This window comes from Lathyrus oleraceus, chromosome 2, assembly GCF_024323335.1.
Source record: "Lathyrus oleraceus cultivar Zhongwan6 chromosome 2, CAAS_Psat_ZW6_1.0, whole genome shotgun sequence".
NCBI classification, from domain to species: Eukaryota; Viridiplantae; Streptophyta; class Magnoliopsida; order Fabales; family Fabaceae; genus Lathyrus; species Lathyrus oleraceus.
This window is the reverse complement of record NC_066580.1, coordinates 191769307-191790889: the sequence shown is the minus strand read 5'-3', so window position 1 is coordinate 191790889 and position 21583 is coordinate 191769307. Positions and strand designations below refer to the sequence as shown.

Here is a 21583-nt window from a genome sequence, read left to right as displayed (position 1 = left end):
AGTTGTTGTTCAATTTGTTGTAACCGAATGTTATGGTATTTATGAAATGAAAGTTGTTTTTAAAATCAAATAAAATGGTTACATGTAAAATTATGTTGTTGTGCTTGGTCCAACATTGGGACAGTTTTTAAGAATGTGTCCGGACTGACGACATGAATTGCATAGTCTAACCAATTTCTCCGTCTTATCCATTTCAGTTCAAATACGCGCTCTATTTGGGCAACCCTTTTTTCTTTATTCACATGTTTTCATTGTACCAGACTATCTTCGATTGATATGCAGGACAATAATCCTCATTTTCTACCACCGGAAAGCTATTGTTGTATACATTGCATATATTTATGACTTTGTAAACAACGGAGAGTAAGTTGGAAGGGTCCTAACGAGCCTTTAAACATGCCTCTATGACATGAGATCAAGGCATATAGAAGGCTTGGAACTTTCCTCAGTCACACCAACCTCTATCCAGTTCAGATTGAAAGTATCCCCTTGGTCTCTCTTCATTGTGATCCATTTCCTAGGCTACACTAAACCAAACTTTATGATGGTGAAACACTTTGACCACATGTGTGTTAGCTTTGGAATCTTCCTCCTTAATGAATTTCATTGAAGTATCACTGAACAGCTTCCTCGATTATAACAATGTACTCCATTTTGAACGTCTAATCTCAAATAGAGACCCTAACATAAATAGGTTGATCTTACCAAAGCGGTTATCAGTAGATTTCATAGGCCTTTGAATACCAAATTCATTGATACCATGAATTTTTTTGTCAGGTGGCCCAATCGTTGACCATTGTCGAATGCCTTGGTCCACTTCTCTAATGGAATGTTATCGATCCACCTTACTGCATCTGCATTTGTCAATCTGATGTCTTCGTGGTAGTGTTTGAAGGAAAGTTCTATTAATGCATACCCTGCATTTACAACCTTTTTTTGTAGCGTCTTATCTTTGATCTCCCGCAAGAAATTTTGAGCGATGTGTCTAATGTAGTAGACATGCGTTGAATGAGGATCTTGCCATCCGTTATCAAGGTTTTTATATGCACTCTCAATTGATGGATATTTTTCTAAAATCAAGCATAAGTTAGGCTGAGGAGCAACGTGTAGTCAGATATTTTTTAGGAAAAAACTCCATCCACCAGCAGTCTCCCCTTTAAAGAGAGCGAAGGAGATTGGAAAAATGTTATTGTTGCCATCTTGTGCCACTGCCATGAGTAGAGTTCCTTTATACTTTTTGTACAACCATGTACCATCAATCTGTATAATAGGTTTACAAAAAGAAAAACCTTTGATGCATGGTTCATACACCCAAAAGAGTTGGTGGAATATTCCATTTCTACTAACACAAGTCATGTATGGGGTATATGCCAACAAGGTCTCCAAAATGGTAACAGTCCCCGAAGCATAATGCTTAAGTGCCACTAAGTATTGTGGAAGTTCTTTGTACGAATCTTCCCAATTTTTGAATACTTGTTCAACCGCCTTAGTCTTAGCTATCCATGTCTTCATGTACGAGAGAGTATAATTGTATCGTGTAACGATATGCGATATTATTATACTCGCCTTCAATGAAGAATTATCTCTCATGACATATAAAATTTCATCACATATTAACTGAGAGCCGAGTTTGCGATGATTTTGCATCGGATTGGTGATTATGCAAGTGTGAGATGGACACATAGAACCTATCTCCCAAGAGTCACTCATTTTCTTGTAAGATGCTTTCTTCCGGAACATGCAACGCACATTATGAAAAAAGATCTTGTACCTCGTATGTCGCACCTGAGGTTTACGGAGAGAGAAACCAGACTGACTAAACAAAAGAACACCTCCTTAAAGAGAAGAAGGCAAATAGAAGAGTCTCCACCAAATTATATATATATGCCTCTATATGAGAGGCGAGGGGAAATAGTCGATAAAACCCTCAGAAAAGAGACGCGCCTGGGAAGCGCAGAAATAAGATAAGGAATCGGTCTCACAACCAAGACTTGGATTCGAAAGTCGGTTATGCAAGGGGAATGTATTAGCACCCCTCACGTCCATGGTACTCCATAGGAACCATTTGGGTTATCTACATATGCAGGTATTTATCACATTTATTGTTTTATTTTCAAAAGGGATGTATATATAAAAGAAATGATTGGACTCTAGAAGTTTTTGTTCATTGTACTCGTCAAAGATTGTGGCCCTTGTGCCTACGTATCATGTAACGCCCCTGACTACTTTCAAGATTACCAACTGACCTCACAAACCAATACAAATCTTTTCAGTATGCTTTATCCTCACTCGCACGCCTTCCGGGAAACTTCCCAGAAGGTCACCCATCCCAATACTACTCCAAGTCAAGCACGTTTAACTATGGAGTTCTTATTGGTTAGGCTACCGAAAAGAAGATGCATCTTCTTTTCGGTATCCTAATAGATAAGAACTTCATAGTTAAGCGTGCTTGGCTTGGATTAGTATTTAGATGGGTGACCTTTTGGGAAGTTTCTTGGAAAGCGTGTGAGTGAGGACAAAATATGCTGACAAGACTTGTGTTTGTTTGTGGGGTCAGTCGGTAATCCTAAAAGCAATCTGAGGGTTACAAATGGTATCAGAGCCAGACCTCTTCCAATACGATGTGGTTCGGGGACGAACCAAGCAGAAGATGGTGGGCATGTAACACCCGAGGATGGAGAGGACAGAGAGTGGTTACATGTTAAACCCAAGGGAAATTAAGTGGTTGTCGATGCACTAGACATGGCAATGAGACACTCCTAACAATTTCTAGAGAAAAACCGAATTCACATCGAAATAAGATGGATCTTGAGGATGTGAAGATATATGACTGCATGGTTGAAGGAAGGCTTATAGGGATTAATTGGTACTATGTATACCAACAAGATGCATATTCTTTTCAATAGCCCAGCAAATAAGAACTCCATAGTTAAGCATGCTTGACTTGGAGTAGTATTTGGACTGGTGATCTTTTAGGAAGTTTCTCGGAAAGCGTGTGAGTGAGGATAAACCATGTTGAAAAGACCCGTGTTGGTTTATGGGGTCAGTCGGTAATCCTAAAAGCAATTTGCGATGTTATATGTCACTCATCGGGGATGAGGAATCAAAGCTATGTAGTTCGGAGTAAAAAATGTTTATGTGTTGGTTAATTTTACCTTTTCGAAAAGTTTTTTCGGGAGTGGTGCCCTAAGGCACAAAAATGAGTTTTGGTGGATTGTGTTGATTTTACCTTGAACAAGGGTTTATGAAAAGAGTTGTTTATAATTAGATTGTACTAAAGTCTATGGGTGGAGATGATTATTCTAAACAATAAGCCAAGCGTCTTGCATCCAAAATACTCAGAGTAAGGGTAGGAATGCTTCATTATTACTCACTCTCAATCACTTAAGGCTCATGGCACACACTAATAATCATAGTGTTAATTATTTTGAATTTGATTAAGAAAAGACCGCTTGACGTTGGATCAAGGGTTTGTTTATTTGATTATTAAATTTGGCTAATGGAATGCAACATGTATGCAAAATAACCAACATGAAAGTAAAGGGTCTCATTGTAAGGTATCCCAAGAGAAAGTATTGTGTGTGAAAAAGTGACCTAAGCTAAAAAGGATAATGGTCTCACAAACATGTCCCCCTAAGATTGTGCCATGATGTCATTCTTACAACTGGAATGTAAGTACAGATGAAACCTAAAGTTGAACCAAGTACCACAAAGATAATGAAAAAGGCCTCCAAGCAAAGGTTCTAGGATGAGATCCTCTAAGTCCAAGTTGATTAAGTGAAATAAATTGTTTTTGGTCTTATCATTTTATTATGTTTTTGTTGTTTTTAAATGTAATGATAACAATAAGGTAAAGACAAATAATAAACATGCATAATGAATTTTATATAATGATGATGATGATAAGTACTTGAATGTGAATGACATAAAAGTAAATAACAAAATAACAATGATAACAATAGTAACACAAGGTTGGTGGTCATCAAAATTAGTAAAGTTAGGTTAAGTAGGTATTATGAACAATGAAACAACACTTGAGGATTATCTATCCTTAGGTCAATAGATTCAAAATATGGTACATCAGGGGATAAGTTATCACTGATGTAAACTATAGAAGATGATCAATGGATCAACTTACCATAGATTTGTACCAATGAAATTTGTACAACCCCAAGTCCATTTATCAATAGATTGACAAAAGGAAGACTATGCAAAACTCAAGGTTGAAAGCTTAATGATTAATTAAGTTATTAAGCTCAGCAAGTTATAAGATCAAGGTACAATGTTAACAAGGTAATAAGAGTTAGTGTATGATATGAACAAGTAAGTATAAGAGGTTAGTGGGTTAGTATAATCAAAATAAATGACAATATATCATATGAAAATTATAAGTTAGCATATGTACGCAAGACTTCATCTACAAGTCAAATAACCTAAGTTAGTTGAAATATGGGGCAATATATTCATGCTTCAAAGTACCATGGATGAACACTTGATCATTCATTAGTAGGTTTGAAGTATGAAAGGTTCAATCAACCCTAGACCAACCAATATTATGACCAAAGTAGATTTCATTAGCCCATGAATTCAAGACTTCATAAGTCCCTAAAAAAATATTCAAATGATATTAAACAAGGCACCTATAAATTCTAGAGACAAAAATAATAGGGCTCCATGTTTAAGATATTTTCAGAATGATAAAATAAATGGGGGAAAGAAATAATACAAAGTTGGAAATAAATAAAGATAAAAATAAATAAAATAGAAGTGAAACAAAAAATAAAACCAACATTTGCACACGCTGGGGGTTAAACCCCTGACCTTGGGGTCACGAGGGGATTAACCCCCTCTCCCACTAGGCCAAGCACCCATTTGTGTCAACAAAACATGTTGAACAAATAAATACTAAAATAAAAAAGGAAATAGGATGCGCGTGCAGAGCAACCGATCAGAGTGTGACAACCATTGTTTTTTAATTCAAATGCGCATGCCAACAGTCGTTTTCAACCTCCAATCTTAAAAAATCAAACTCCAAAAATATGTGTTTTCAATCAGATTCAAGCATGGAGATAGCTTGTACGACAAAAAATAAATCATCCTTCACACTCATGAGCCATTGATTGGCTCTGAGTGTGGAATATTTCTCCAAGAACCAGATGAACAAACTTAACCTAATTTAAAAATTAAATGCTGGAAATGGAACAATCGAACCTAGAAGCTTATGGTTAATGATTAGCAGAACATTTCGAGGTGATTAGTAACTTGTTTCAGAGGTGGGGGTGATTGAAACTACCTGATCAAAATCAAACTCAGGGAGGTATTACAACAACTGAGCTCAGCTCATATGAGGCTCAGGGAGGATGAGTTACGACTTTGGAAAGTTTGAGTGGAGGTTGGTGAAGGTTTCTGAGTGGTTGTTTGGGGTTGAAACACTTTGAAAATGAAAATATGATTCTCTGTTTTCAGAGGTTCAACTCAAATGTTCAGCAGGGGTTATTGGGCTTTTGAAGCGTGGAAAATGAATGGGACACCTTCCCCTATTTATAGGGAAGATGTGTGAATGGTCTAGAGGGAAAGAACTGAAGGTTTGCTTCAGAATGTTGAGTGGCTCGAAGCATGCTTTGGATGAACTTGAGGAAACATGGAATAACTGTGTTCTGACCTTGCTTGCACATCAAACCACTTTGTCTTGGTCCTTATCATTGATTTGGAACAAACAAGGGACTTGGTTTGGCCTGTTATGGATTTCACTTTTTGCCAATTTGGGAAAATTCTGATTTTGCACATGGGGTCGGGTTCTGCATTGTGAGGAGTCTTTGCTACCAAGTTAATTTCCTACTATACCATAATACCATATGCAACATGTTTGGGGACCATTGGGATCATATTGAATTGGTTTGAGGAATTGGTGAATGGAAATGCAAAATCTTCTTTGGCTTGGTCTAGTTTGACAATCAGGATGAACCTCCATGTTTGAACCAAGGCCAAATGAAACTGGCTCGTGCATTTTGTTCAAACTTGTGCCAAATGTTCCTTTCCATGTCGCCGATTGAATGCAAACAGAACCAGGTTAAAAGGAGTAGTGGTTTGGAATTGGCAATGTGCTAAAGTAATGGTCTTGGTCGTGTTTTAGGACATGGTAGACATGTTGGACCGACTTGAGCAATGCAAAAATTGAGGTCCTTCCTTAATGAATTAGGTCTTGGACCTTAAAAAAATGCTGGAGAGGAACTTATTTAAGATATTTGGCTCGAAATGGAATTTAAAAAACTCGTGAAATGAGAAAGTTGTGGTCTTTGGAACTTTCCATAAGCCATTCTTGCCAAAATGTGACCAACCACTATAACCTAAAAATGGGATTTTGTGATTTTTTGATTTCAAGGGAATAATGGTAGATGCTTTAAGCTCATATGGTCATACCATGATGGGAAATAAGATTTGGAGTTTTGCGGGATGGTTTTAGGTCAAGTTCATGAGTGGATAAAAAGCATTGAAAGTTGAAAAATCATGACCAAACCAAGTACCTGTAACATGGATTAAATGGATATTTAAATGATGGATTTTGATTGTAATGGACATGAAATAATGTTGAATGAATGGTAGGGTGATTGAATGATCAAAATGAGGCAAGGTCAATGATCAATGGGTCCCTAAATTAGGGTTTCTTAAGCCACAAGTTTTATCAAGAACCAAAGCCATATGAACTAGGGTTTGAGATGCAAAGGTCATATTGAGATGTTTCATAGGTGTGGGGCAGAAAAAAACTTTGAATTTTAGGGGTTCTCAATGACATGGTAAATACCTATGGGGAATCAAGACTTATACAAGCCAAACGAGGGTCAATAGCTAGGGTTAAGGTCCTTGAGTGACCAGATGAATCTTGATGCTTCTTCAAAGGGGACTCACCATACAATTTGGGTTTGGAGAGCGAGTGATATGTCTTGAAGGATCCTCAAAGTTTTATTGGATGCTTGAGAATGGGATTAGGGTTAAGGTGACTTGGGCACACCTCAAAATGGCCAAAGAGTCTGAGGGCTTTGCAGATGAACCTCATGCATTGAATTTGTAGATTATTATAGATCATTAAGCATAAATGCATATGGGGTGACATATATGGAATGTATGCTCATGGATTAGGTTTTAAGATGGTTATGTGGAGGTAGGGTAAATGAGGGTATGACATCACCACATTAGTTCGATCGGCCCTATAATCAGTTGATAAATCCATGTGATACTTTTTAATAACTCTGACACAATTTTCTTTTGTGCGAAATCTGTTTCCCACTTTTAATGATCATTGTGTTTACATATATGGATTATGAAATATTTCTGATGATGGTTCCTCTGCATAAAAGTTCAAGCTTGTCATGTGTTAAGGTGGACAATAAACATGACCAGTAGGTAATGGCTCTTGCCCGTGGTCGACAATGTCATCGTTCACCATTTGATATACCAATATCTCATATTCTTCTTCTTCCTCGTCAAAAACATCGACTTCAGCTTGTTCGTCGTCGTCAGTTTAACAAAAAACTTGTGACGAATCAACAATTTAAGATAACTGATTTTGTTATTGTAAAATATATAACTCAATTTGGTTGAACCCAGAATGTTCATGACTGAGAAACATATTATGAACATCTTCATCATCTCAGATCTTTAGCTAATAAAAATTGACTTGGTTGTTCACAAAAAAAATGGATTTTTATAGATGATTTGTGCCACCGGACTACACTATAACTTATTTTCTATTCTCTCTTCCAAATGTGAAAATTTGATCGTCTATTTATTATAAATCGAGTAACTTCAGTATTATGAAAATTAAAACTGGATAAGTCACATTCAAATATCTCATCATTGATGTGAGCATTTATCATGTATTGTGGTTATGGAGCCATTTATGTGAAATGCAATGTATTTTAGTGTACTGGTTGTGACAATATAATGTGAGTTGCTTCTGAAACGATCTATCATGCACTTAAATAGGGATCATATTGAATTGACAAAAAGCAACCCATACGCCATAGGGTATGACACATGTTTTTTTGTCTTAGCCCATGCGCTATTTACATTGGCTTGTACTTTTGTTTGCATGCATGAGCCTAATGACACAACCTACCATGAATCTTGCATGCATGAGCCTAGTGACACAACCCTTCCATGAATCTCTACCCTAGGAGGCGCCATTATGATCGCGCATGCTATCAAAAAACAACTTATGCGCCATACCCAATGACGCATACATTGGAGGTCACATGCAACAAAGCTTCACGTGAATGCTATCTCCCTATATAAATATGGCTATATTTCTCAGCATTTCCATCAAACATACTCAATCTATCCACTATATCAGCAAAAAATACTCAAAAGTATTCCAAAAAATATATCTACTAACCATGGGTGATGAATATCGAAGGACTATCAACAACATTACAAAGTTTGTAAGTTACTATTTTCCTTAATACTATAGCTTATTTAATTTCCTTAATACTATAGTTTATTTATTTTTCTTAATTATATTTTGTTAGGAACCAAAGAGAATTTGATGTCGCGTACATGAATATGTACCACACGATCCATTGATAAAACCATACTTACGAGTATGCATTTTTGGTAATGTACTCAACATAGTCACATACTATGTTGATTACAAATTTATCCTTGGTTTGGTAGAAAGATAGAGACCTGAGACCCATATATTTCACTTTCCATTCGGTGAATGTACCGTCACACTAGAGGGCGTGTACATGTTGTTGGGTCTACCAATCGATGGTAAGGATGTTAATGGTAGAGTTAACCAAGATAACTCTATATGTGAAGAATTATTGGGTGCCCCTTTGTGTGAAGACACAACTATGAGACAAGCTTCAGGTCAACCTAGGGGTCAAGGTATTAATATTAAATATCTTAAACAATACTATTTAATTATAACATTAAGCGAAGATTCGACTGAGTATGAAAAAAATAATTAAAGTTCGGTGTTAGATTATGATTCTATTTGATAATTTTGTATTTCCTGAAACTATCGGCAATACGGTAAATATTATGTATTTTCTGTTGTTACGAAACATAAATAAAATAGGAACATATAATTGGGGTTCAACTTTTTTATCCCATCTATATAATTTGTTGTGTAAAAATGAAAAAAAAGGATACTTGTTTGTTTTATTCTTGCTCCTTTCTACTACAAGTATGAGGTTGGTCGAGAATGCCGTCACTTGCCCCGGTCAACGAGAAGCCATTCACATCCCCCTTCGCAATAAAGTAAGATTATCTTAAATATTCGAATTTGTTAGGCTTTATACTACAACTAAATGTAAATAATGTATTTTTAATCTTTTCGTTTTAGGTGTTATATTATGATTCTATTTGATAATTTTGTATTTCCTGAAACTATCGGTAATACGGTAAATATTATGTAATTGCCATTGTTACGAAACATAAATAAAATAAGAACATATAATTGGGGTTCAACTATTTTGTCCCATTTATATAGTTTTTTTGTGTAAAAATTAAAAAAAGGATACTTATTCGTTTTATTCTTGCTCCTTTCTGCTACAAGTATGAGGTTGTCGAGAATGCCGTCACTTGCCTCAGTCAACAAGAAACCACTCACATCCCCCTTCGCAACAAAGTAAGATTATCTTAAATCTTCGAATTTGTTAGGCTTTATACTACAACTAACTGTAAATAATGTATTTGTTTTAGGTGGTCTATTCTAGGGATGAACTACAACATATGTCCCAAACACGCTATAATAGTCTATCGCAATTTTATAGACCACCTTGGACTAAACAATGTATTACAACTAAACAACTCTAAATTTGGTTTTAATATTATCAAATTACAAATTTTCTAATCATGTATTTTTCTTATACAATTTATTTGGAGACCGCATCTCGGTCTCGACCATGAGGTTAACCCCGAGGATGCTGCAGTTTGGACAACAAAAACACCAGTCATCTGATTCACTACTGTGGAGATGCACCAGAGTGATCGTGTGAAATTGTAGTTCGACATGCAACAACAAACTCTAAAACCTCAAACATGTTTGAGAGGCTGACATCAACTAAGAGTCGATGCCCAATGGGGTTATTCCGATTAGAAAGACATCACTGAAGAGATGTGTCGTTAATAGAGGAATCAACGTCAACACATCTTAAAGGAACCTATCATATAAGGTGCTAGACCAACTCAATATTATGTGAATTGGTTTAGGTCGGTTACCACGACACTGTTTGTGTCTGAGCTGAGGTATTTGATCGATCCACGTCAACAAGCTTTGTCATCATACACTTAACAACAAACCCCCTCCCAACAACCAACCCCACACCATTACCAAACCCAACGACCAACCTCACAACATCACCATAACATATACATCTAACCACCAAACATCCAACCTTGCAACCAATACATGATACACATTCAAACACAAAACCAAGAGCATGACCCATACCACCACCAACCATATGCAGCCACTACATCTGCTGATAATTCATATGATTCCACCCCATCCTACCATCCCCACCAATGAACACCTAAACATCCCACCGCCAAAGCACCCAACCACAACATGACTTTCTTACACCACAAGAACCATTACTTAGTTTCCAAAATGATTAAATGTCCTAATTTAACCAACCATATTGTCCACCCATAACCCAACCACAACGACCTAACTACGACAACATGAGCACCAAACTCGATTACGGAAGCGCCGTTGACGACAACCCTCAGACTATTAGGGAGAAATGATTGAAAATATGTTAAATACATCAGGACCCTCGCACCAACCACCATTTCCTCAAACCAATACTCAAAGATCCCAAACACCTCATGGAAATCTTGGGAGACCTCGAAGGCAGGTGAATGCACCAGGATGTGGAACCGAAAGACGTTTCGATCGAGCGGGTCATTTTCTATTATATCGCCGTGTAATTGAATTTTATGAAATAATATTATAAATTATTTTTAATTTTCTTTTTTATTTAATATTAAAATTATTAAAATTAATTTTAAAAAAAAATAAAAATAAAGGAGTAACCTTGCTTTGGTAATTTTTTTTAAAATATAATTATTTTAATATATAATTTGAAAAAAATGGTTATTTTAAAAAAAATTGTCAGATATCTTAGTTATTTAGTTATTAATTTTGTCCAATCATTACTCTTCAATTTAAAGTTAATGTTCATGCCACGGAGTTCCCGCTTCTTTCGCACCTCCTTTGTCCAAGTCACGTCCTCAATTCCCCATTTCCAATCTTCAACCTTTCTTCTCAAACCTTCTTCCTTCCGTCACAAACCTAACCCCTTCTTTTCCCTTTTCATTCATTCTTCACACCGGATCCGTAAGTTCTCTCTCTTTTCCCTTTTTCTTTTCATGCAATTTATTTTCTTAGTTTAGATTACCTTCATGAAACACTTTTTTAGCCGTTAATTTATAGGTCTGAAACCTGATTTCTGAGTTGTGATGTGAACATTGTAAAATTATACTATTGTTTTTGCATAGTTGTTTTTTCACACTTCTATAATTCAATCACATTTGGGAATAATTACAATTTTTAGTTCCTTCTAATCTATAACGCACTGACACGACAAAGCAACTTCGATACCGGTAATAACTTTAAAAAATGAATAAATTGAAGGTAATCACAAGTATCGGTATTGTGTTGGTGTCAGTGTGCTACACATACACATCTTTTTTCAGAGGTCTCGCTGCTATAGAGCTTCTAAATATGTTTTGGTTAAAATGGATCAGGAAGACTTAAATAAGGAAAGTAATTGTGAAAATGAAACCAGTTTTAGAAAATCATATGTTTGTTTTTTGGTAACAATTTGCAATTTATGTTTCTGTTTAAGTGATTTTCATGGTTGAGTAATTAAATTACAGTGACCTATATAACTTTCTGGTTCTTGATTTTGTTTATCATCAGTGTAGTCAATAATTGTGCTGAGTGTGTTGATAGCGTTTCGGTTTTGTTTTTGGTTCTCATTTTTATCTTGGCAGTCTCATTATTGGTTTTCTTGTTGAGATAATGATGTTATTGGTTAATATGGTGTTTGAATTTCTTACAGTAACTTATAACAGATTGTGGGAAATGTGATTTTGGCTGGATGAAATAGTGTACTGGCTCTAGGCGGCATACGGAATTGGAGGATAAAGGGCTAGAGGAGACTAATGAGGCAAGTCCTCGAGTTGTTGAGAAGCTAGAAAGGGATGCTTTTTTGTTTTGAATGAAGATTAGGACAAACAATCTGAGGAAGAGCAAATACCAAATATTGGCCATGATGACTCTGAGATTTGCAATGAACAAGATGATGTATCATCAAACTCGTTAAGTTCTCAAGAATTTGAAATTATGGAAGGAGATACTCATGTTGTAGATCACGAAGAATTGAAACAGGCAAAAAATCAAAATGTTTCTCATGATGGCCCCAAGTATGAGAATGAACAAGATGGTATATCTTCAGACACATCAAGTTCTCAAGATGTTGAAAATCAGGACGGAGATAGTTTTGTTGTTCAGAACGAAGATCACGAAGAATCAAAAGAGATGAAAAGTCAAAATATTTCTCATAATGACCCCAAGTATGAGAATGAACAAGATGACATATCTTCACACACGTCAAGTTCTCAAGATGTTGAAAATCCGGAAGTAGATAATGTTCATAATGAAGATCACGAAGAATCAAAACAGGTGAAAAGTCAAAATATTTCTCATAGTGACCCAAAGTATGAGAATGAACAAGATGACAAATCTTCACACACGTCAAGTTCTCAAGATGTTGAAAATCTGGAAGTAGATAATGTTGTTCAAAATGAAGATCACGAAGAATCAAAAGAGGTGAACTCTCATGATGGCCTCAAGTTTGAGAATGAGCAAGATGATATATCATCAGACACGTCAAGTTCTAAAGATGTTGAAAATTTGAAAGGAGATGCTTATGTCGTTAATAATGAAGATCATGAGGAATCAAAACAGGCAAAAAGTCAAAATATTTCTCATGATGGCCCCAAGATTGAGAATGAACAAGATGATATATCATCAGGCACATCAAGTTCTCAAGATGTCAAAAATCTAGAAGGAGATATTTCTGTCATTCATAATGAAGATCGCGAAGAATCTAAACATGTGGGAAGTCAAAATATTTCTAATGATAGGCCCAGTTATGAGAATGAACAAGATGATGCATCTTCAAATATGTCATGTTCTCAAGGTGTTGAGAATCTAGAAAGAGATACTTATGTTGTTCGGAATGAAGATCACGAAGAATTAAAACAGGCAAAAAGTCAAAATATTTCTCATGATGGCCCCAAGCATGAGAATGAACAAGATGGTGTATTATCAAATACATCATGTTCTCAAGATGTTGAAAAGCTTCAAGGCGATGCATTTACCATTCAAAAAGAAGACTACAACAAAGATTCAAAAGAGGAAAAATTTGAAAATATGGGTTATGATGATCCCGGGTTTGAGAAAAAGCTAGATGATATATTGGATAATATATATGGAGAATCGGACTTGGCTCATAGGGTAGATGGAAATAGAACTATGGACTCACATTCACCAAAAATAGATCAAAAGATAGATAACACTTCAACTGATGTCAATACTATGAATCAGAAAGGTGATGCAGATCGAGGGACTCCGCATGTGGTTGAGAAGGCTGTAGCGCTTAAAAACTTTGTGAGGGAGAAAAGTATAGTCGCAGTCTCCACTCTGCTGCGCCGACTTTCTAGAAAAAATGATGATGGTGATGTGTATAATTCTGATAATAAAGATAAAGATGTTTCAGATATATCAAGAGACTGTGAATCCAAAGAGGCTCCTGAGAAGACAGTAGAGAAAATGAATTGGAGGGATGAACCAATAACTGAAGGTCCTTTGCAACCCATAGCCATGAAAGGAAGGATTATACTGTACACAAGACTAGCATGCCGAGAATGTAAAGAGGTTAGGAAAATTTTGTATGTGAAAAGGCTTAGATATGTTGAAATCAACATTGACGTGTACCCTAATAGAAAGATGGAGCTAGAGAAGATTTCTGGATCTACTTCTGTTCCCAAGGTTTTTTTCAATGAAGTATGTATAGGAAGCTTGAGTGAGCTAAAGACCTTAAATGAGTCTGGCAAGTTTGATGAGAAGATTGAGTTCCTTATAACAGAATCACCTTCATTAAAAGGACCACTTCCACCACTTTCTGGGGAGGATGATGTGTCCAGCAGTGGGGCAGTTGATGAAATGGCTCTGATCGTCTGCAAAATGAAACAATCTATTGTTGTGAAGGATCGATTTAGCAAATTGCGAAGGTTCACCAATTGCTTTATTGGCTCTGAAGCTGTAGACTTCTTATCAGAAGATCAATATTTGGAAAGGAAAGAGGTAAGCTTGATCATGAGTTTCAAACTTAGCATAGTCTTGTGCCCTTTGGAAGTCCATTTATGAATCCTTCTTTAGCCCTAATGTATAGCCATTTATTAAGTCAATAGAACTTGGCTGTCCTTGTCAAAGATCAACTATTCTTAAAGCTTAAGGTATTAGGTGAAGAGAAACAAATGTTTTATATTTGTATATCTAATTTGTCAGTTCATTTTTAGGTCCCTGGTAGTGGGATTACAGTTTCTACTATAATTTCTTTATTAAGATACCATTACATATCTGGTTGCTTATGTTTTAAAGATGATATCAATTTTTCAGATATTGGCTTAAGCCTTTTTTCATTTATTTTCTTTTTTTATTAGTATATTACGAACAAAAAATGCCATGACTATCCATTTCTGGATTTTCTCTCTGTCGGTAGATTGTTAGTGATAGAAATTGGTATCTATGGTTCAGAAAATAAATGAATAAAACACATAGTTTATTACTTTACCCTCTGGAGAATGTTTCTAAAAAGGAGAAGGAATTGTAGTGTAATATACACATACACAGACACACAACACTCACAATCTTGACATATTTCCCTTTTAACATGCATCCCATTAAAATACTTGTACTGGTAAACCTGTGAATATTAGAAATTTTAGTCTTGCTACATTTGCAATAAGTCCAGGTCATGCATATCATCAACTGTATGTCCAACTGAAATTTATTACAGCTTCTTGCTTCATAATATCTTTTCTATCTTCCTAATTCTCGTCTGGTGGTGTAGGCTATTGAATTTGGACGAAAGCTCGTTAGCAAGCTCTTCTTTCAGCATGTTCTTGAGTAAGTCCAAGTATTCTCCAATTGGTATTTCCAATTTCTGTTGTTTTAATTGCATTGTTACAAAATTGACAACCTGCTCCGCTTTCAATGCTTTTGTTTTGCTTTAGTGATAATCTATTTGAGGATGGTAATTACTTGTATCGGTTTTTGGATGACGATCCAATTGTGGCATCTCAGTGTCATAATATTTCAAGAGGGATAACTACCACGAAACCTAAGCCTATCACAGAAATTGCATCAAGGCTGAGATTACTGTCCTATGCAATGTTTGAAGCCTATGCCTCTGAAGATGGACGTCACATTGATTATAGAAGTATGCATGGAAGCGAAGAATTTGCAAGGTTTCTTTAACATTAACTGTCTTTTGCCTTATACTTTTAAACTCAGAAATTCCATAATAATGACCATCCATTTAGTTATTTATAGATTTTTTTCATTGTTACTTACAAAACCATTTTCTAGGTATCTAAGAATTGTAGAAGAGCTACAAAGAGTAGAAATGTCGGATTTGTCTAGAGAAGAGACAATTGCTTTCTTTCTTAATCTATATAATATGATGACCATCCATGCAATCTTAGTATGGGGCCATCCAGATGGAATGCTAGAAAGAAGGAAATTGTTTGGAGACTTTAAATATGTTATTGGTGGGTCCACTTACTCACTTTCAGCTATTCAGAATGGCATTTTGAGGGGGAACCAGCGACAGCCATATACCCTTATGAGGCCATTTGGTGCAAAAGATAAACGTTTAATGGTAAAGTAATCCACACTCTGTATTCATGCAACCTTGATAATGAAATTGTTCATTGATGATTAAGCTTTACTTCTGTCCCAGTGGTGTTATTTTTTGTTTGATTTTGAGAGTTGAGAGAATAAGGAATTCTTTCAATGAATCTGAATATTCATTATGTTGATCTACAAAACTAGATACAATATAAATATGATAGGAATTTAAATAGATCAAGAGAAACTATCTCCTAACAATTTTTAACCAACTACAAATTGATAAAGAGTCTAACTAACTCAGCTTGCAGTGTAAGCTTCTATACTCTAATATTCCTCCCTCAAACTGAAAGTGGTTGCTTAGGGAGCACCTTGAGTTTGCTTCTGATGTCACATAATTGTGTTCAAGGGAGAGGCTCCGGGAAGGAGTCTGCAAGCTGATATACAATGAGCACGGGAGACATGATGCTGCTTGGAGATGACCCATTCTTGCAGGACGTGAATATCCAACTCCATGTGCTTGGTGCAAGCATAATGATGGGATTGTAAGTGTAACTGCACTGCGTTGTCACGCAGTAAGGAAGGAACATGAATGAAGACTCGTCACTCTGTCAAAAGGTAATGAATCCAGAGAACTTCAATAGTGGCATGGGTCATGCTACGGTACTTGGCTTTGGTGCTGGACCTAGGAACCGAGGGTTGCTTCTTGGAGCTCCAAGCCTCCAAGATACTAGGTTAGGACCAAATAAGATACAAGAACTTGAAGTGGAACGAAGATCATCAATATCATTAGCCCAATCAACATAACTATAAGCCCTCAAAGTGAACAAAATGTCAGGATGATTGGGCTTTAAAAGGAGTCCATGATGAATGGTACCTTTGAGATAATCTAAAATTCATTTGACTGCTTTCCACCGGATTTTCTCAGGCCTTGACATAAATTGACACACCTTGTTGACACTCAAGTTGATATCAGGCCATCTCAAGGTTGTATACTGTAGAGCACCAACAATAGATCTTTAGTGCGACAGGTCAAAGAGAAAGACAGTACTAAACTTGTTGAGTTTACAGTTGCTGACCATGAGAGAGGAAATACCCTTGGATCCATTCATGTTAGCTTAGAAAATAGAAAGTAGATCTTAATATAATTTGTTTGACTGAGCAGCCATTTGGAAGCCATTTTTACTTCAATACCAAGGAAGTAGTCAACAAGACCAATTTACTTGAGTGCACAGTGCAAAGTGCAAACTGCTGATTCTACTGTTTAACGAGAACTTGAACTAGGGAGGGTGAGGAACCCATAATGAGAATGTTATCAAAATACATTAAGACTTAAGACAAAAAAGAGAAGTGTCACACTGAGAATGAGCTTGATCTTGAAAAAATGGAACTGAGTCTTTGTGCTGTGGAAGGCATTTCCAAACGTAGAAGTATGAAGTTGATGGGAACCATTTTAGGCTGCAAGGTGAAAGTTTTGATTGACAGTGGGGCTAGTCATAATTTCGTTGGCTCCAAAATTTTCCAACTTCTGGATCTAATCTAACAACATCTAGTGATGACATGCGTTCTGTTAAGCTGGGGGAGGGCGTTGTGAAACGGGAAAGGATTGGCTACCTTTGAGCCAAATACCTTTGATGCCTTTGAGTCTATCTATCTCTAATGAATCATTCTCTCTCAATAAAAACAATTATTTTATTATTTGTTTAAACACACATGGCATTGTTATTACTACCAAAGGTACCAAAGTTATGTAGTCGGAAAGGTAGCTAGTCCTTTCCCGTTGTGAAACATACACAGGGCTGTTGTCAAGATGTGAAGGTGCAGTTGGGTGATATTCAAGCTGAGGTATTGATGTGGTTTTGGGTGTCGCTTGGCTGGCAACTTTAGGCACTGTTATGATGAACCCTTATATTAGTTTCTAATAAATCCTTACATTAGATGATGTAGGGGAATAACACCTCTCTATTCTTTTGCTTAATAATGTACCAAGCAGAGGAAGTGCAATCAGACATGATTCAATTTTAAAATGTTGATCATGACATAATATTGGTTTTAAATGCTCTACTAAAAACATTTGAAGTAATTTTTTAGAGTCCCAAGGGACTGCCCCCTAGTAGAGATATATAACACAGAATTCCTTTAAAACAAGGCACATAACCAATCAATGCGAGACCTTATAGATATTCCCATGTCCAGAAGAATGAAATTGAGAGGTTGGTGGCTGAAATGTTGGAAGCAGGAATAATTCAACCTAGTTGTAGCTCCTTTTTCTAGTCCAGTCATTTTGGTCAAGAAAAAAATGACACTTGGAGGTTATGTGGATTTTAGAACTCTTAATAAGGTGACTATAGCTGACAAATACCCTTTGCCAGTTATTGAGGAGTTGTTGGATGATCTCCAAGGTGCTGAATTCTTTTCAAAAGTGGACTTAAAATCTGGTTACCACCAGGTGAGGATGCATGCTGGTGATGTCCACAAAACAAATTTTAGAACACATTAAGGTCACTATGAATTTTTGGTGATGCCTTTTGGTTTAACCAATGCACCACCTACATTTCAGAATGCTATGAACTCCCTGTTGCAATCCTTTATCCGTAAGTTTGTGCTGGTATTTTTAGATGATATACTGCTTTACAGTAGAGATTGAGAGGATCATTTGGCCCATTTAACAGTTGTACTGAGTCTTTTAAGACTGGAAAAATATTTCGCTAATAAAACAAATAGCTGTTTTGGCCAACTCACAATAGAATATTTGGGTCACATTATTTTCGAAGGAGTAGCAATGGATCCCAAGAAAATTAATTGCATTTTGCAATGGCCAGTTCCCAAATCAGTTAAAGCGGTGAGAAGGTTTTTTTGGGCTTAACTGATTACTATAGAAGATTTGTCAAGGATTATGGTAAAATAGCCAAACCATTGACAGATTTTCTTAAAAAGAAGGCTTGGAATTTAACTACAGAAGCTGAAGATGCTTTTAAAAGGTCACAAACTGTAGTAACTACAACTCCAATGTTGAGGTTACCTTATCTCTCACAACCTTTTGCCATAAAATATGATGCTTCTGGAGGTGAATTAGGAATAGTTTTATTACAAAGACAACCAATTGCTTATTTCAGTAAAGCATTGGCCCCTACTGCTTTGTCTAAATCCATATATGAAAAATTATAAATGACCTTGGCGTTGCCATTCAACATTGGCGTTGCCATTCAACATTGGCGACCATATCTATTAGAAAATAAATTCACTGTTCACAAATTTTTGTTGGATCAGAGAATGACCACTCAAAGCCAACAGAGTTGGTTAGTCAAACTGTTGGGGTATGAGATCGACTCACAAAAATTCCTTTTAAGAAATATTAAGTTAATTACTTCCCGGTTAGTACTCATCAAGACTAATATACAAAATGTGGGTTCTGCCAAAGTGAGAGTTTTAACACATCCCATTGGACACATGGAGTGTGACACAATAGCAGACACTTGATAATAGATGTCCTAATGGTTTTGTGATAGACTTTGGTACCATCTTTAAATTTGATTGAGCCTATTTGATATGTTGAGTTAAACCCAACTTAAATTGTAAAAGTTTTTATACTGAGCCTAATTGATCTTTACACACCCTGTTTTTAACGTACGTGGAATTTGAGTTTTTTCCAATACACCTCCTCACCCCTAATATTATTGAACTTTGTGTATTGGTGTAAATGATGGATGATCCGAATGGATAGATTCTCCCATATTAATGAGAGAAATATAGTAAAACCGTGTTTTTCAACTACACTTCTATTTTGACATTAATTTCAACGGAATATCCTAGAATATAAGAAAATATGCTATTCCTATATATAATATACTATTTAATTTAAAAGTCAATACCAAAAATAAACTTAAAAGTAGGTTTTGCTAGGGTAATTTATTTAAAAGTCATTGAAAGTGGGTGAAAAATGTTTAGCTTCTGGTGTTTGTCCTGTATGCTTTCACCACAAAGTTACTTCATCAGCAAAGCTACTTACTGACTTGATGCTCACTTTTCACTCCTTTCTTTTTGTTAGGTGGCCCTCTCTTTACCAGAGCCTCTCATTCATTTTGCTCTAGTGTGTGGTACTCGATCTGGGCCTGCACTTCGGTGTTATTCTCCTGGCGACATTGACTCGGAGTTAATGGATGCAGCTCATAATTTCCTCAGAAATGGTGGCGTTTTGATAGATTTTACTGCAAAGGTTGCATATACCAGTAAAATTCTTAAATGGTAAGTTCTCTGACACTCTTATATGATTCATGTTCTTTTAGGTAAATTTAAACTAAGAACTAGTTGAGTATTTTATGTTCCCATGCACATTCTCTCAGTAACTCTAAACTTGAACTAAATACAAGTACACACGTATAAAGTATCAAACTTCATACAAACATGCAAACCCCTAGACTCAATATATGATAAAAACAAAAGGAAAAGTGATATTATAAACTGAACATGACTAATATTATCTACTACAAGAGATGCCACACGATTATTTAGATAAGTAACTATAAAAATGCTTCGTCCCAATATAATTTTAGGACAGACATTTGAAAGACAAGAGTTTGAGTAACTTCATGTAAGTGGCAATTTTCTTTCTACAGTCCCATTTCATTGGCGAGTGTCTACACATGTGTAAGTTAATGGATAATGTCTTATTTATTACTAAATCCTGATAGGTTATGACTATTGTTAGAATTAAGAATCTATAGATATTCTCAAGTGTAACAACTTTCTAGATTGATTGATAATATTCTTCTAGAGATAATATTGATAATATTCATCAATAAAGAAAACAAACCATCTCACACTAAAACTATTAGAACTAGGGACACTACATAAAACAGAAACAAAACCGCTGTCAAGAAGAGTGCACAACAATTCGTTTAAATAGATTAATGGACCATGTACAATTTTAAATTATCATAAATAATTACAAATTTACATATTTTTACAACAATGTATTTAATGTTATTATTATGGGGATATTAACAATTTTTTTTATGGATACTCAGGTTCAGCTTAGATTTTGGCAAGAATGAGGTAGAGGTTATGAAGCATGTCTCAATCTACTTAGATCCATCTGAATCAGAACTATTGTTTGACTTACTTGCCACTTCTGAGTTGAAGGTGATATATCAACCTTATGATTGGGGTTTGAACTGTTAGTGTGCTATATTAACTCTTTGTAAATATGACACTAACATTCGTACTAATTAATATTCCTATGATATGCATTAGGAGTTAGCACTGTAGTAATTAGCACCACATGTTACTTCTATTTCAATTTCATACCTCTATTGAAAAGTACTTGATGTAGGCAAATAGATCCCAAAAAATTTATTCTTAGTGTGCCCTTTATTCGTGAGTGTACAAAGTCACATCAATTGTCTTCTGAATGTATCTTTGCAGCAACTGACACTTCTGAAAAAGATTGTGTCTGTGTCCGTATCGATATTCAAAACCGACACTAATATTTATGATTATGTATAATTTATTTATTTTTAAAAATTATTACTATTGTCGACATGTCAATATTGATGTTATATTTTCGATTTCCGTGTTTCATAACTTTGCATTCATATGATATATTGAGGAATGCAAGTGTTTCATTTATATTTTGGGAAATTAATTTTTGAC

At 35.7% G+C, this 21583-nt stretch overlaps 1 protein-coding gene across 1 annotated transcript; it reads left to right on the top strand.

Moving 5' to 3' along the window:
- The first annotated feature begins 11162 nt into the window (after positions 1 to 11162).
- On the top strand, positions 11163 to 21268 carry LOC127118834 (uncharacterized). Its single transcript, XM_051049082.1, has 7 exons — positions 11163 to 11347; positions 12075 to 14383; positions 15153 to 15208; positions 15316 to 15549; positions 15671 to 15962; positions 19980 to 20176; positions 20959 to 21268. The coding sequence occupies exons 2-7, from the start codon at positions 12359 to 12361 to the stop codon at positions 21110 to 21112; spliced, it is 2958 nt and encodes a 985-aa protein (XP_050905039.1). The 5' UTR covers positions 11163 to 11347; positions 12075 to 12358; the 3' UTR covers positions 21113 to 21268.
- The last annotated feature ends 315 nt before the right edge of the window (positions 21269 to 21583 follow it).

Excerpts from the sequence above, each read along its gene's own strand:
- LOC127118834 (XM_051049082.1), top strand. The coding sequence starts at position 12,359 with ATGGAAGGAGATACTCATGTTGTAGATCACGAAGAATTGAAACAGGCA. Across the intron at positions 14,384-15,152 it reads AATATTTGGAAAGGAAAGAG|GCTATTGAATTTGGACGAAA; the intron begins GTAAGCTTGATC and ends CTGGTGGTGTAG. Across the intron at positions 15,209-15,315 it reads TTCTTTCAGCATGTTCTTGA|TGATAATCTATTTGAGGATG; the intron begins GTAAGTCCAAGT and ends GTTTTGCTTTAG.